This window comes from Nannobrachium achirus (assembly GCF_963921795.1).
Source record: "Nannobrachium achirus genome assembly, chromosome: 14".
In the NCBI taxonomy this organism is placed as follows: Eukaryota; Metazoa; Chordata; class Actinopteri; order Myctophiformes; family Myctophidae; genus Nannobrachium; species Nannobrachium achirus.
The window spans coordinates 48,212,163-48,227,592 of record NC_137821.1 but is presented as its reverse complement, the minus strand read 5'-3'; the positions used below and the strand labels follow the sequence as shown (position 1 = coordinate 48,227,592).

At 41.1% G+C, this 15,430-nt stretch overlaps 1 protein-coding gene across 1 annotated transcript in view; it reads left to right on the top strand.

The window, feature by feature from the left end:
• The window catches only part of LOC308298409 (palmitoyltransferase ZDHHC3), a gene marked incomplete at both ends in the record, with an annotated part of 8,761 nt that extends 3,105 nt beyond the window's left edge, over positions 1-5,656 (top strand). Inside the window, 6 exons of the mRNA XM_080742001.1 lie at positions 1,228-1,340; positions 2,400-2,461; positions 3,069-3,189; positions 4,110-4,182; positions 4,925-5,105; positions 5,565-5,656. Of these exons, the coding sequence (XP_080598127.1) occupies positions 1,228-1,340; positions 2,400-2,461; positions 3,069-3,189; positions 4,110-4,182; positions 4,925-5,105; positions 5,565-5,656 (642 nt within the window). The remainder of the gene's footprint in view (positions 1-1,227; positions 1,341-2,399; positions 2,462-3,068; positions 3,190-4,109; positions 4,183-4,924; positions 5,106-5,564) is intronic.
• Between the last annotated feature and the right edge of the window lie 9,774 nt (positions 5,657-15,430).

Sequence of the window (15,430 nt, the reverse complement as noted above, 5' to 3'; positions counted from 1 at the left end):
GGGTGTGTTTATGACTGTATTCATGGAATAATGACCGTATTTATGAAATAATCACTATTTACGAGCCCAAGCCCATGGCTGAGCCGTTGGGGGTTTTAACTTTTAAAATTAGGTTATTGTGGAATATTGGGTTTTGTGGCGCTGCGTTATGGCGTCAGCGATGAAGCCGTACTGAAACACAGTTTCTAGGGGAAGGAAAGAGAATTTATTTTCTAAACCTTAACCCAATTAGGCCTGAGGCTGATTCTGATTCGCCTTCAAAGCTTGACCTAAGTTTTCTGAAAAACCTCAAATATTATTCAAAAATTACAACAACATTTTTTTAAATTTATTTTCTGTATGCACTGTACTACACTATACAAAAATATGTTCCCGGCATGAGGGGTAAAAGCACAAAAATGTGTTCCCGTCCTTAATTTAACAGCCATGTTCTCCGTTATGCAATTGTTTGTGCATATCATTGGAACTTGTAGAGCAGCTATATTAAAAAAATAAAATATTGTGATTATTTCAAAGATAATTGTGATCGACACATTCGACAGCCTAAATGTATGTATCCCCTGCATGGGTGAGAGTTCTGAGAGTCTCGGAAAGAAATGACTCATAGATTGTCAAAGACCATCCAGTGCAGGGTTCCCCAATAGGCGGCCCACGGGCCATTTGCAGCCCGCGGGGGGCTACTGTCTGGCCCCCACCAACCCCAGTAATAATGGTGGTATAAGAGCAGCAACAACACTAGTATATCGTCGTTTTCAGGGGTGGAAACCTCGTATCTCCAAATTTGTATGTTCTTTCGCAAAGTAAAGCCCTGCTTCATCATACAAGGCCGTCGCACAAAAGTAGTGAAAACAGCAGATCTACAAGCACACAACGCCTTGCGGTGCGAGGCGTTGTGTGCTTGTAGATCGGCTGTTTTCACTATCATTTTTTAAATGATAAATGCAAAACGAATGGTTTTTGTACATACAAGATTTTCACCCGACAACAACGATATCTGAACTGTCGCTGGGGTAGCAGGAACTCCACCGTCGCCCCCTGCACTGTTGTGGCCCTCGGCTTGGTACCCTAGACATAATTCGGCCCTTGGGGAAAACGAATTGGGGAAACCTGATCTAGTGTAAACAACAACTTCCGTCATATTGTGTCTTTGGTCTTTTAGTTAAATTGTTAATTGTTTGTGTGACAATGAATCATCCTCTTAAACGTTGTAATGGTTGTGTCCTTCAGGGCTGTGAGGGCTGGACGGTGTGCAGCCGCTGTGAGACCTACAGACCCCCCAGAGCCCACCACTGCCGGGTCTGTCAGAGGTGCATCCGACGCATGGACCACCACTGTCCCTGGTAGGACTATAGAATAGCGATAGCCATGGCTGCTGTGGTGACTACGTGTTGCGTTCTGTCGGTGTTTTTGTGTTTGTCTGTTTTTGTTTATGTTATATGTGAAAAAATTGATTTGAATGCAAAAATTCAGATTCAGATTCAGATTTCTTTATTAACCATTGTGTAATACACATAGGAATTTGCTTTGGCATACTACATTTTTGCATTCAAATCAATTTTTTCACAAAAACACCGACAGAACGCAACACGTAGTCAAAAATGTAGTATGCCAAAGCAAATTGTGTATTACACAATGGTTAATAAAGAAATCTGAATCTGAATAGTCTGTTCTATTCTCCTCCTTAAAGGACCACTTCACCTCTGGGACAACCAGATCTTATTTTATTGTTGTTTGGGACACGATCAACACAATCCTGAGTTATTTTTACGTGTTCAATCTGTGTTTTTAGATATTTTAGTATTTCAGCATGCTACAACTGGCCATATGATGAGTTTTGCATCATATGAAATAACTTAGGATTGTGTTGATCGTGTCCCAAACAACAATACAATAAGATCTGGTTGTCCCAGAGGTGAAGTGGTCTTTTAAAACCGTCTCATATAAGCATTGTGGTCTAAACATAAACCAACTTTCCTGGCGATATTCACTCAGTCACTCATATTTGATACGGTCTGTCTCTGACAAAAGATTAACGCAGCGTTTTCCAGACGTCAGTTGATGCTTCATATCCATACGAGTCAAACCGGGATCAATTCTTTATTTTTTTGACAAAGTTCTTATTTGGCATGATATTAAAAAAAGTCTATGGGAAGAATAGAATATTCAGAATAGGGGAAAAAAGACGCGACACAGATAGGATGTCTAAATTGTACTCGGGTTAGGGTTACTCTACTCTACTCTACCATAACAGCCAAAAGACATTCTCTTACAGTTGTGTGTGTGCGTGCCTGCCTGCGTGTGTTGTTGTTATTTTGTGCATGAATGGTGTGTGCATGAGCATGAGTGTATATCGGCCTATAGTTAGCATGATGGGGTTGTGTCTTGTGTCTCGCTTCCAGGATCAACAACTGTGTTGGAGAGCTGAACCAGAAGTACTTCATCCAGTTTCTCTTCTACACTGGTGAGTTCACATTCATAGCCTGCTTCACTACTGTTCATACTTCCACTACTATACTACTACTACTTCTTCAAGAAGTCCTGTTTGATTATGAATCCTCCTGTTGTCAGACAATGAAGGATTATAAACACCAAGACGAGCTCTGTCTTAATAAGTTAATAAAAACCTGTGTGTATTTATTTCATTGAACAATACGACCAGCCTGGCAGACGCATGTTGACCTCTCAGGTCTTCGTTAAGGTCTTATTATTCATAATGTCGTTATGTCGTACCCCAGTAACCAATGCAGAAACTGTAGGTCGACGATGTCTGAATAAATCGGATCTGATCGCTTGCCTGAGCAAAGCCCTAGGCCAGCCCACACCAACGGTCCATTAATGCAACTCTCAAAACCATGCCAGAGAAACCTGCAACAAGGCAATTTAGACTGCTGCAATTTCTCTCTGCAACGTATTGCAATGGTTAGTTAGTTGGTTTAGTTGCATCGCGAACCATTGGTGTGGGACTGGGCAAAATGACTCTGAACTGATAACTCCTGCATCTGTCTCTGTCTGTCTCTCTGATCCTCTGTCTCTCTCTGTCTGTTTCTCTGCCCCATCTCTCTCTCTAGGCATGGCCAGCCTGTACTCCATGATACTGGTGGTGACTGCGTGGGTTTGGAGGATACGAAACGAGCGAGAGGGAGATGCAGAGAAAGAAGGAGAAGAGACGCCCAGCAAACACCTGATAGTGTGAGTAGGATGAGGAGAGACTGACCTGATAGTGTGAGTAGGATGAAGAGAGACTGACCTGATAGTGTGAGTAGCATGGAGAGAGACTGAACTTATAGTGTGAGTAGCATGGAGAGAGACTGAACTGATAGTGTGAGTAGGATGAAGAGAGACTGAATGATAGTGTGATATGAGTAGGATGAGGAGAGACTGACCTGATATGTGTGAGTAGGATGGAGAGAGACTGAACTGAACTGCTGAAACCTCTGGCATGGACACAAGGAACCACTGAAACACTGTCAAACTATTGAATCGGCGAGAGGGCCTTTCTGTGTGGAGTTTGCATGTTCTCCCTGTGTCTCCTAGGTATAGGTACCCTCACAAAAAACATGCAGTAATCCTGGTCTCTATAATGCCTTCCCCTGGCCAGCTGGGGCGCCTGAGGAAGGGGAATGGAACGTTGGAATAACGTGTTCCACGCGCTACGTCCAACCGGGGAAGCTCCCCCCTGTCAGGTGATAAGAAGAGGCCCGCTCGCTCCTCATGCACTGAAGGAAGTATGAGCTCAGTTCGGGGCTCTCCCCAGGTTGGCAGAGGGAGAGCAGAGCCCAGGATTACAGCTTAGGCCGGTTACTTTCGGCAATATGACGCAAAGAGCTGGCCTAGTATAGAGCCCTGGGGATCCCTGAACAACAAAGTATAATTATAGGGTTTAAGACAGTGATCGAGAAGTTCCATAATGTTTTGATAACAGGATTGCTGAGCTGAAATCTGTGTTTAGGATATGATGTTTGATTAAAAAATGTAGTTGAATTGTAATAATTGCAAAGAAACAATGCAGAAGAGATTTAATTCTCTCTTTCCCCCTATGTGTGTGTGTGTGTGTGTGTGTGTGTGTGTCTCTCTCTCTCTCTCTCTCTCTCTCTCTCTCTCGCTCCCAGTGCTCACTACATCATACTGCTGGTGGAGTCGGTTCTGTTTGGGGTGTTTGTCATGGTCATTTTCTACGACCAGGTACACGCACGCACGCACGCACGCACGCACGCGAACACACACACACACACACACACACACACACACACACACACACACACACACACACACACACACACACACACACACACACACACACACACACACACACACACACACACCTACTGACTCGCCTGCCAGTGAGGAGCCCCCGCAGATGACAGTTAGAACCTGACACTAACCACTAGGTGGCACAAGGGAACTACACATTAGTGTTAGCATGCTTTATCCATTGAGAATGACTCATTGAGTATAGGCTCCATGACCTTTTCTTTTGTTTAGCTGGTGTCTATAGACAACATGCCTGGCCACGCCCCCTACTTCCGACCGGAAGCCCTTTTTTGGGCTTGATCGTAGCGCGATTTCCTGTTTACGTTCATCTGATCTGATTCTCCTCTTAACTAATGAGACGGGATTGTTTTACTTTGTAATTTTACTTTGTAACTTATGTTAACAATGTCACTTAATGGCAACACTCATCCACTCTGCTGATAAATAAATGAGTTGTGACGATACACACCTGTTCTGCCATCATTCAATGTTATGAGTTGGAGGGAAAAAAAAAGAGATCTCAATTGAAACAATTGCCATAGGCTTTCTTGGGCGTATGCTTTTAGTTGACCTTGTACTAGTGTAAGAAATGTCTCTCTCTCTCTCTCTCTCTCTCTCTCTCTCTCTCTCTCTCTCTCTCTCTCTCTCTCTCTCTCTCTCTCTCTCTCTCCAGCTGGTGTCCATAGTGACAGACGAGACCCCCATAGAGCAGATGAAGAACAGGTTGATGAAGGACCGAGGGTCTTCCTCTCCTCCCCCCTCCTCCTCCTCCCCCCCGCTGCCCAACCCCCACCACGGCCCCCCACACAAACGCAAGCCCAAGATCGCCCTGCTGAGAGAGGTGTTCGGACGAGGTGGGGGCTCTTGTGTGTGTGCGTGTGTGTGTGTGTGTGTGCGTGCGCACATGTGCATGTGTGTGTTAGTGATTGGGCCTAACTTAAGATTCTTTTCTTAACGATTATTCTACCCTTTTAGATTAATCAAATAATCATTGGTTATTGTGTATATGGGAATATAAATGTAAAAATGGTATCATGCTAAAATAGTGTAACAAAGAATTATTATTTAATTATTGCACCCCTATTAGCGGTCGGGCATTTTTAGGACTTGACTCAACAAAAGAAAAACATCTATGAAAGGTTAATCGATTAATTGATGATTTCTGAATCAAGCAAATCAATAATTTTTAATGTCTGTCTGTCTGTCTGTCTGTCTGTCTGTCTGTCTGTCTGTCTGTCTGTCTGTCTCTCTCTCTCTCTCTCTCTCTCTCTCTCTCTCTCTCTCTCTCTCTCTCTCTCTCTCTCTTTTCTCAGGTTCAGTGTTCTGTTGGCTCCTCCCCCTTCACTCCAGCCCGCCCTCTGTGGGCGGGGTCATCTACTCCGCCCTGCCGGACTATGATGTCTGACCAGCGTGTACGTGCTTGTGTGTGTGTGTGTGTGTGTGTGTTTTGTGTGAGTGAGTTTGAGAGAGAGAGAAAAACACAAAGAAGCTAGTTACTGATTTGTGCAGGTGAGATTTAAAGACACACAAACATCCAAATATTTCATGTGAAAGCAACCGGAACAGAAGAATGTACAGAACTGACTGTCACCGTAACTCACGTCTCATCTCAAGTTCTCCCATATCGCCAGGAAGTTGAGGGGTGTGGCCTAGGATGAATTTCCTGTTTGTGTCACGTTCATTTTCATTTTTTTTTTTTTTTTATTACATAAAGGAAGATTCTACTGAAACTGAACAAAGTGAACATGAAAGATAACTTAAAAAAGATCATTTGGATAAGTAATTAGTTCCATGTATCACAGTGGTTCTCAAACCATAATCTAAAGACACTCAGAGTTACAGACCTTTTTAAGGGATTTTAAGGGAATTCACCTCCAATTTATTTATTTATTTTTTTACTTTCATTTATTAACACAATGGAGACATGAATTCTTGGATATTCTTTTTTTCTTTTCTTTTTTTCCATTCCTAAGCCCATATGGAGACACAAAGAGCCTGCTTTGTTCCCTATGGAGACACAAAGAGTCTCCTCAAAGTGTTGGCTTGGGAATGCGACAAAAAAATAAACCCAAAATATCCAAGAATTCAAGTCTGCATTGGGGGAGTCATCGATAAAATAAATTGGAACCAGTTCACTCTGAGAACCGCTGACATAAAACATTTCAATATGTTGTCTAGATAACACCATAAAATATAAGAACAAAATTAGTTTGTTTTATCGTTGGGACACTTATAATCTCTGTGGGATTCCAGTAGAAATCACCAAGTGAAACTTGAAAGTTGTTACTGTTTTTGGTTACTGACGTAAAGCCCCACTCCTTAATCAGGACGCAAATGAAAGGTCAGCCCTATGAATGGAACTTAGGGTTTTTATTTCTCTTTTGCACATTACATGCATCAATTGAGCCCCTGATATAATTACAGAGAGTATATGGCAGATGAATACGTTTTATACCACATTCTAGATATACCGGTATAGATGCATAATATTTATGAAAAAGCGTTATGTATCTTTTGTTTTTAGTCCTTCAGTTTCAGTTGTCCAATTGGTCAAGAACCTCTTCTTCAAAACAAATTCCAAACAATTCCAGAATGTGGCTTTAAATATGTTAATGATTGTTTACATCATGTGGCTTTTATATTTATTTTAAATTTAAATGTATTTTATTGGGGGGGACGGTGGGACAAGTGTGTTCTCATACTTATGAACGCACACCCAAATATTCTACAATTTACGTTCAAACCACGGAAAGACAAAACATAAACATGTATTTTTTGGTGGGACATTTTTACGCCTTTACTTTGAACGGGTACACATTATTGTGTATCGTTATTTTATGCTTTAACTATTCAAAAATAGCAGATATACAAGCGCACAGCACTGCGGACCCCCATCTCAAAATATTTAGTTCCAGGGACCCCCCCCCCCCCCGAAGCAAATATTTGAGTTACAAACGTTCGCTTTGAAATTACATATATTCAAAGATTTTCACGACTTTTTCAAAAATAGCAGATCTACAAGCCTAAATGGCCTAATGTTGTCAAAGTAGAGAGATAGTTAAAGTAGGAAATACAGAGAGAGACAGAGAAGTAGAGAAATGAGATGCAGCAAATGTTCCGGCCGATACAGTACAGTATGTGTGCCGGTAGCTAACCGGGTGGCCCCACGTTTGTGGTTATTGAGACTAGAATGATTCCATGTAAAATATCTATTTCTATTGTATTTCTTTTGGTATGCTCATATATATTTAGTTGGAGATACAATGAAGTGCAGTTTGTTGGTGCTGGTAACTAAACTGTGCTTACACACACACGCACATGCACACACACGCACACACACACACACACACACACGTGTGCGCGCGCACACACACACACACACACACACACACACACACACACACACACACACACACACACACACACACACACACACTACTAAACACACAAACCTCAATGAAGGGACGCTTTTTTCTTATTTATTTGATGTGTAAAACTCAACCAATGGATGTCTGTTTCTATGAGTAAACTCAACCAATGTTTTTAATGTAAACAGATGAAGTTGTCTCTGAATCTCAGTGGATATAGGAAAAATAACTATTATTATTGTCATTATAACATTTTGTATGTTACAATGTTACATCACGTGGCAAGTAATGTGTTGAATTACTTTTGTGTTACATATATGACTTTGTTACAAGTGAAAGTAATACTAATACGCAGCACGTATGTGATCTATCCGTTAATAGATAGCAAAATTCTAAACTACTGTTGGTCATCATGACAAAGAGGTTCAATTGTAGAATGTTTTTTCCACAAAGTGAATTGACCTTCAAGGCTTAAAGGTGGTTTTAAGTCAAGGGTTCTTTTATTAGACTCAAATAGAAGATGCGAGGCATTGTGAGCTTAGATCGGCTATTTTCACAAATTTGGCCTCCTGTTTTTCCTGTTTTTGTTGTTACTTCAAATTCCGCTTGTTAATCCTGTACCTTGTCCCAATTGGATAAAAATTGGCCTCCTGAAAACGTATTTATTTCTCCAACAGAACTGGAGAGCATGGACAGATGTTACTGGAAAAACACTCTATAGCGCTGATAATCACACATATAGAGATGTTCAACAACAACAAAATATTACTTCACCTTTAAAGGACAACTTTAGTTTTTTACAACAAGGGTTCATATTTTAGATTGTAATTAAAGAAGATAAAAGATAAGTGTTAAATTGATTTCATTTACTTCTTTCTATTGTTTTAGAGATTCTTATTTCAGTGGTTGGGGGCATGCGTACAAATGGCTAAATAGCTATGTAATTTTAGTGATTTTACACAGAATAAGCCTATTCCCAAGATACAACGCAACCTTTCATGGTTGGATGTGACTTATGGGAGCTAGAAGTGTTACTGTAAATAGCAATAAAGAAACTGCTGGCGTATTGTGTCTAAAAATACATATTTAGCCACTTGTACGCATGCCCCCATGCGTACGCATGCCCCACGTTTTAGCACGGTAAACGTGATAAAACAATAGAACGAAGCAAATGAAAACATTTTAACACTCCCTTTTTCTTTTCTCTAATTACAATCTAAAATATGAACCCTTGTTGCAAAAAAACAAAGTTGTCCTTTAACAACAGAGACTGGGAGCATGGAAGACAACTTCATTCTGTACAGTTTTTCTTTTTAACCTAAAGATGTATATATATTGTGCTCCCTCTAGATACAGTATCTCTATGTCAGAATGTTTTGTTTACACTGAGCCGAAGACGACTCAAACATAGAAGGGATACGTAGTGGAGGAGTCCTTGATTTACACTGGAAAAGAAACGTTTGTATTTTGTACAATTTTAACCAAAAAAGGGGCGACGAGTGTACTGCGGGTTTGAGGTTCTTTTTGATACAGTTGTTGCATCTTGTGTACTACGGGTACACGTCTAGACGAGAGTCAAATGATTTCCAGTCAGGTATGCATGTATCCTAAAACGCACACACGTTTTAATTTGAATAACCCAGTTCTATATGCTGACCCCTTTCACTGCTTGTAATATTTGTTTGGCCTTTTTGTTTTGAGTTAGTTACTGTAACTTCGCGACTTGCCAGTGTCTGACCCCAAAACCTCCTCCAAAATGACACTCAAGAGGAAATGCTTTTGTATTTGAAATGTATTTAAAGGAGCTATAGTCAACGTTTTCTTGAAAAACGGACGCTAAAATAAAAATAATGTCGAAAATATTTTATAAAAAAGATTAAGCTTAATATATGCGTTTCAATTCACAAATGACCACACAAAGCATAACATAATGATACAATACTCATTTTGGCCGTTGTGTGGCCGGTGGCTGACTTTGTTTAGATGAGGAAGAGAGGAGCACTCGACACTCGTCAACAAACAAGTTCCAATACTAGTCTCGGGTGCACGGCTCAGGGAGCGAATGTACTTTTAGAAAAGATGCCAGCAGAAAAAGTTGACCATAGCTCCTTTAAAAAAGATTGATACGTACTGTTTCTGACAATGTTGTTACTGCATTCCCAAATATTCTATAGCCTCGTAAACCACACTCCTGTCCTCCTCAGATTCGAACAGAAGATGGGAGGAGTCAGTTTACTAGGCTAAATATTCTAAACGTTTTCTTTTTTTCTTTTTTCCTAACAGATGTCTTTGAAACACAGAAATGACAGTTACACAGTATGCCTTTAAAATGAACAGTCTAGAGATTTTGCTGTGGAGGACCCCTGGTACCAAAGGCTCCAGTAGGTCTATAGTGCCCCCTAGCTGTACTTATGAACCATTGATACAGTCAACCAAGAAACAGAATCTGCCAGTGGATAATTTGTTGCCTTTTTATTTTGGAGGGGATTTAAACACCTGTAGGCAGTGGTGGAAAGTAACTAAGTACATGTATTTAAGTACTGTACTTAAATACAATTTTGAGCTATTTGTACTTTACTTGAGTATTTCCAATTTCCAATACTTTTACTTCCACTCCACTACATCTCGGATACAAATATTGTACTTTTACTCCACTACATTTATTTGACAACTTTAGTTACTAGTTACTTTGTAGATTGATTATTAATACAACTTATACATTAAACACTTCAAATCCTACATGTCGGCCATTTGAAAATAGCCGATCTACAAGCTCACAATGTGTCGCGATGCGACGCATTGTGAGCTTGTAGATCTGCCATTTGCAAAAGATTGTTATACATTTGAAAACTTGGAAGTGGGACATTCTAAATAACGAGTCCCTTTACTTTTACCAATACTTTCATACTTTTACTCAAGTAGCCTACATTTTGAATTCTGGACTTTTACATTGAAGTATTGATACTTTTACTTAACTCATACAGGGCCAGATTTCCAAAATATGAATATGAATGTGCGCTTATAACGCCAGGAAATAGCTATTTTGTATCCCCCCAGACCACCTTAACCAGACCACCTTAACGAATGCACGTCCAGCATACCATACCACCAGATGACCACTAGAGACCACCATACACCATACACTGACATGGTCCCATGTTAAGCCTGTTTAAATCCACATAACAGGATGAGACGCTGACTTGGTCCTCATTGACTTAACATGGACGGGCCGCCGGTCACCATTTCAGCTCAATACTGTTCAATTCGTGCTTGATCGTCTCAAACCACCATTGGTATGGGCATCGGGACGTATATAGATGCCACACAGAAAGTTTCAGAATCAAAATCCGACCTAGTGAAGCTACGTGAGGGTCGGATGGTTGCATTGAGGCTAACGCTAGCAGAGGCCTGTTGTCAACAGGAAGCCCTGGTTTAAAGGTGACGTCATAATCGTATCCTTTTTTTTCACGGTTTACGTGTGGACATTAGCTGAGGTAAGCTAACCATTTCGCTCCGTCTATAAACACATATTAAAAGCTTAAACAATGCTTTTATATAAAAGTCGCTCCGAGTCGCTCGGCACCAAACGCCATAGTGAACTAGTCGCTCGTAAAGTCGCCCGGCGCTAACTGAGTTAAGTACAATATTTGAGTACTTTTTCCACCACTGCCTACAGGAGACAACTAATCATGTTCTATTTTGGGGGACCAACTTTGGCCCATGATCCTGGTTCTGTGGGCCAGGTGTCAGCTGTATTTAGGGATGTATGTGTTTTATATATAGCTTATATAACACAATATATGTGTGCAAGGGAGAGTTATTACTGCAGTTTTTTGTTGTTTTGTTTTATTAACGTGAACACAACAAGAGCATGTTTGAAAGGTCTTGGTGAACATCTTTAATGTTGACAGGTTTGGTCAGAGTTTGGTCATAATTTTGTCCTATTTTGTTCATTTATTTTGGGAGGGGGGAGACTTTTGTGAAAGGGTGGCATTTGAGGGAAGTGGTGCAACATTATACGTATTTCTGTTATTAGGGACGTGCTGGGCCCCTGATTCAGCCCGGGAAAAAGAGTTGGAGAGGCCCTCATTGCACGCTGAGAGAGATCTCTCTCCATAGCGCTGCTGCTACTTTGCCATTTCAGATCATGACAAGTGACAAGCCAGTGGGCCAATTACATGAGTTATATTTCGTCGTTGTCGGGTGGAAACCTTGTATGTCCAAAAGTGACTGAACACATGCATAGTTTGGTATGCCTAGTATGGAAGGCTGGAGAAACCGCTTGCACTTACACAGCAGTGGCATTTCATTAACTTAATAGCAAAATGGCAGCAGGGGAAGAGAGCCAAATGCTACCGTGGACTGAAACATGGTTCTTTCCAGTATTTACAAGTTAAAAACTAAACAAAAATAATAAATAAACATATGGTTTTGTTGTGCTGATGTGTGGCAAATATCTTTTCTTTTTTTTTTACTTGCCCGTTTTTCATTCTGAGAAAGATTTTCGTGTATTTGATGTTACTTAAGGAGCGCGGTGTGCTTGTTTTGATTCACCTGGATATGAGGGGTTGTCTCTTTTAACCCCAAAAACAAAACAACCATCTGGCCACTCTACCCCTGAGCCACCGCCGCCCCAGGATCAGAAACATTAAGACCCACACACTTTTCTATATATCTTCCCTCCCTCCATCTTTTGCATATATCCTTGGTAAACTGGAATGGATTCAATTATAAAATACTGGATGAATGTAGCTTTCACCTGACAGCAGGTGGCACTAATGTGTGCTTCCTAAAATCCTGAAAATGTAATAATGCAATATGTATCAAAATGACATGAATGGACTGATTCTACATTGTTGTGACCCGGGTTTTATACTGACCACAATCTCAGGACCACATTTAAAAATGAAATAAAACCAACAACAAAATGCTACTCCTGTCAGTTTACAGTTGATCTCTGTGACCCGGACAAATTATCTCATGACCCACTTTCAGGTCCTCAGACCACGGCTTGGGAAACACTGGTTTGTTGTTATGGTGAACTAACTATAGCCACTGCGATGGGAGAATTAAACCAGGCCGTTTTAAGCAAACCAAACCAACTAACAAAAAAAGGGTTTCAATGACGTGTGGCTTTGTGACGTATACATGCAGTTTACAATAGAACTGACTTCTGTTTATTTGTTGTTAACTAGCTTGAAACCGTGTGTACCTGTGTATTATTCCTACTGAGATGCTGCTCTGTCTCCATCGTCTGGAAATAAAAGTGAAAATGTCTTATAAATAAGCTTCTAATGATCTCCTTTTGATGGGTGAATGGATGGAGGGAGTGGGGTGAGGTGAGGCGGTGGCTTGATGGGTGGGTGAGAGATGAATATTTATACGATTGGATTGGGCTGGTTGCATGGAGTAGCGTCAGTTAGATTACTGTAGAAGGAGACTATTTGTGTCCATGATGATCAAATTATTGACTTGAGAATGCGACAAAAACTTTTTTTAACTCATTAAAAGCCAAATGCGCGATGTCGCGCGTAAAGTACTCGAGTACTTATAGTGCCGAACGCGCGATGTCGCTCGAAAAGTAATACATTACTGTAACGGCGAGTACAATACCGAGTAGAATGGACGGATGTCCGGAGATGAAATCCGTCGCGGTAACATCATCATCACGTCTCCAGGAGCACAAAATAGTCATCCCATAACATTGAGGTGGACGGGCCGCCTCATCTTTAATGTCCATTATCTCAAAACTACACTTTAGAAGCGAAGATGGAGGCAGATGCTCGCTTATAAAACACATGTATAAACGCTACGAGCCGATCCAGCATGGCTCCACATAAACAATGATCGGTTCAGTCGAAGGATCCGATGACGTCAGACCGGAAGTACTTCCGGTGGCCTTCAAAATAAGACAAAATAAGAGAACGGCCGTGAATGGGGGGGGGGGTGGGAGGCACTCTGGATATTATAATCCGTTAATGTCTGAGGCTTTTAATGAGTTAAAAATACATTGAGTTTCCGCGCGGTGTGTAATTGATAGAAGAATAAAAAAGTCATTTTGGGGGTGAACTATCCCTTTAAGGTTCACCATTGTTACAATTGGCTCGAGCAGCAACAAACTAAGGGAAGAGGAGACGTTGTAAAAAGTATAACAAAGTGTATTCATTAAATAAAGGCCTGGAACATTAACCAAACAGGAGGTCAATAAACTCATTGATAAAGGATCCAATGGAGTGTGGAGTCAGTGATCAGTGATGTAGGTGTGGATGTGTGAGACATGGTGTACTGCGAGGCAGTGTTAATTTTGGCAGCAAATGTTTGCTTTAGTTTTCGCTGCAGTCTTTTGAATAAAATGCCATTTAGTTTTAGTCATATTTTAGTCATCTGAAATGAAAAAGTTTTAGTCTAGTTTTAGTCGACTAAATATCATAATATTTTAAACTAAATGTATAGTTGATTTTGTCGACAAAACATCTTTGGCGGGCCTTGATGGTGTTGTAATGGCTGATTTTACACACTCGGTTGCACTCTGAAAATGGCCGATCTACAAGCTCACAACGCATCGTGCTGCGACACGTTGTGAGCTTGTAGATCTGCTAAATTCAGAGCGCAACACCCGAGTGCAACCAAACATAACATGACTTGTCTTTTAGTTCTACTAGATCTCTTCTCCACTAGACCCTATTTTTTGTCTAGTTTTTATTTGTTGACAAAATCGTCAATATATTTAGTCCTAGTTTTAGTCATCATAGCTTCGTTTTTATTTATTTCTATTTAGTTTTCGTCAATGAAAAAAGGTAGTTGACGAACATTTTTTGTCATAGTTTTAGTCGACAAAATCAACACTGCTGCGAGGTGTTGCATGAAAAGTAAAGTCAGACAGAACTAAGGATAACAACATAAGGGGCATGGTGGAGAGTAGCGCAAGAGCTGGTGGGACAAATCTGCTTCCTCTGGATCTCTCATGCAGACTGGAGAGGGGAGGCCTTATATAGCCTACTGGAGGCACCGGGCCGGGAAAATCCCAGTTGGGCGGTGTCCCAGTTGGGCGGCGGTGTAGCGTTAGGCGGCAAGCGTACAGCTATGAGACCCCTTTGATTTCTCGCCGACAATTTGATGAGCAATACAATGGTTATATGTCACAGTTATTGTCCACTACATTGCAAGCGGCGCGAGTGCCCGCGAAGCGCGGGCCAGGGCCGGCCGCGCGAGTTACGAAGCCGTGGTGAATGCAATCGTTATATTTATGCCCAGGCGCAGTGGCGCACGATAAACGCATGAATGGGATGAAGATCGCCTGCTTTACAGTCTGTTGGAAAGGCTCCCCCACCGCCTTATCGCTGCACCGCCCAACTGGGACACCGCCCAACTGGGACTAGCCCACCGGGCCCAGGTGCTCTCCATAGGCCATCAAGCTAGCAGCCAATGAGGCCCCACCCTGCCCACCTGCAGGGAGAGAGTTAGGTGGTACATCCCTAACCACCCAGATTATGTCTAGTGTGTGGGGCATCACACCATTAACTAAGGATACACTTATAGACAATACAGCAATAGATATTACAGAATATACACATCCTTTACGAAAGGAAAACAAACAAAGAGCTATATTTTCGTCCATGCCATACCCCTAGTTTTTAGAATTTTGAAAAACATTCTAAAATACTTCAAATAGCCGATCTAACATGTTTGAGCTTGTAGATCAGCTATTGGAAACATTAAAAATGTTTTTTCAAAATGATACAAAATGGCAAAAGAGCTCAGGGATAAGCGGTAAGGCATGGATGAAAATAAATCCCTTAGGCTTCTATAAT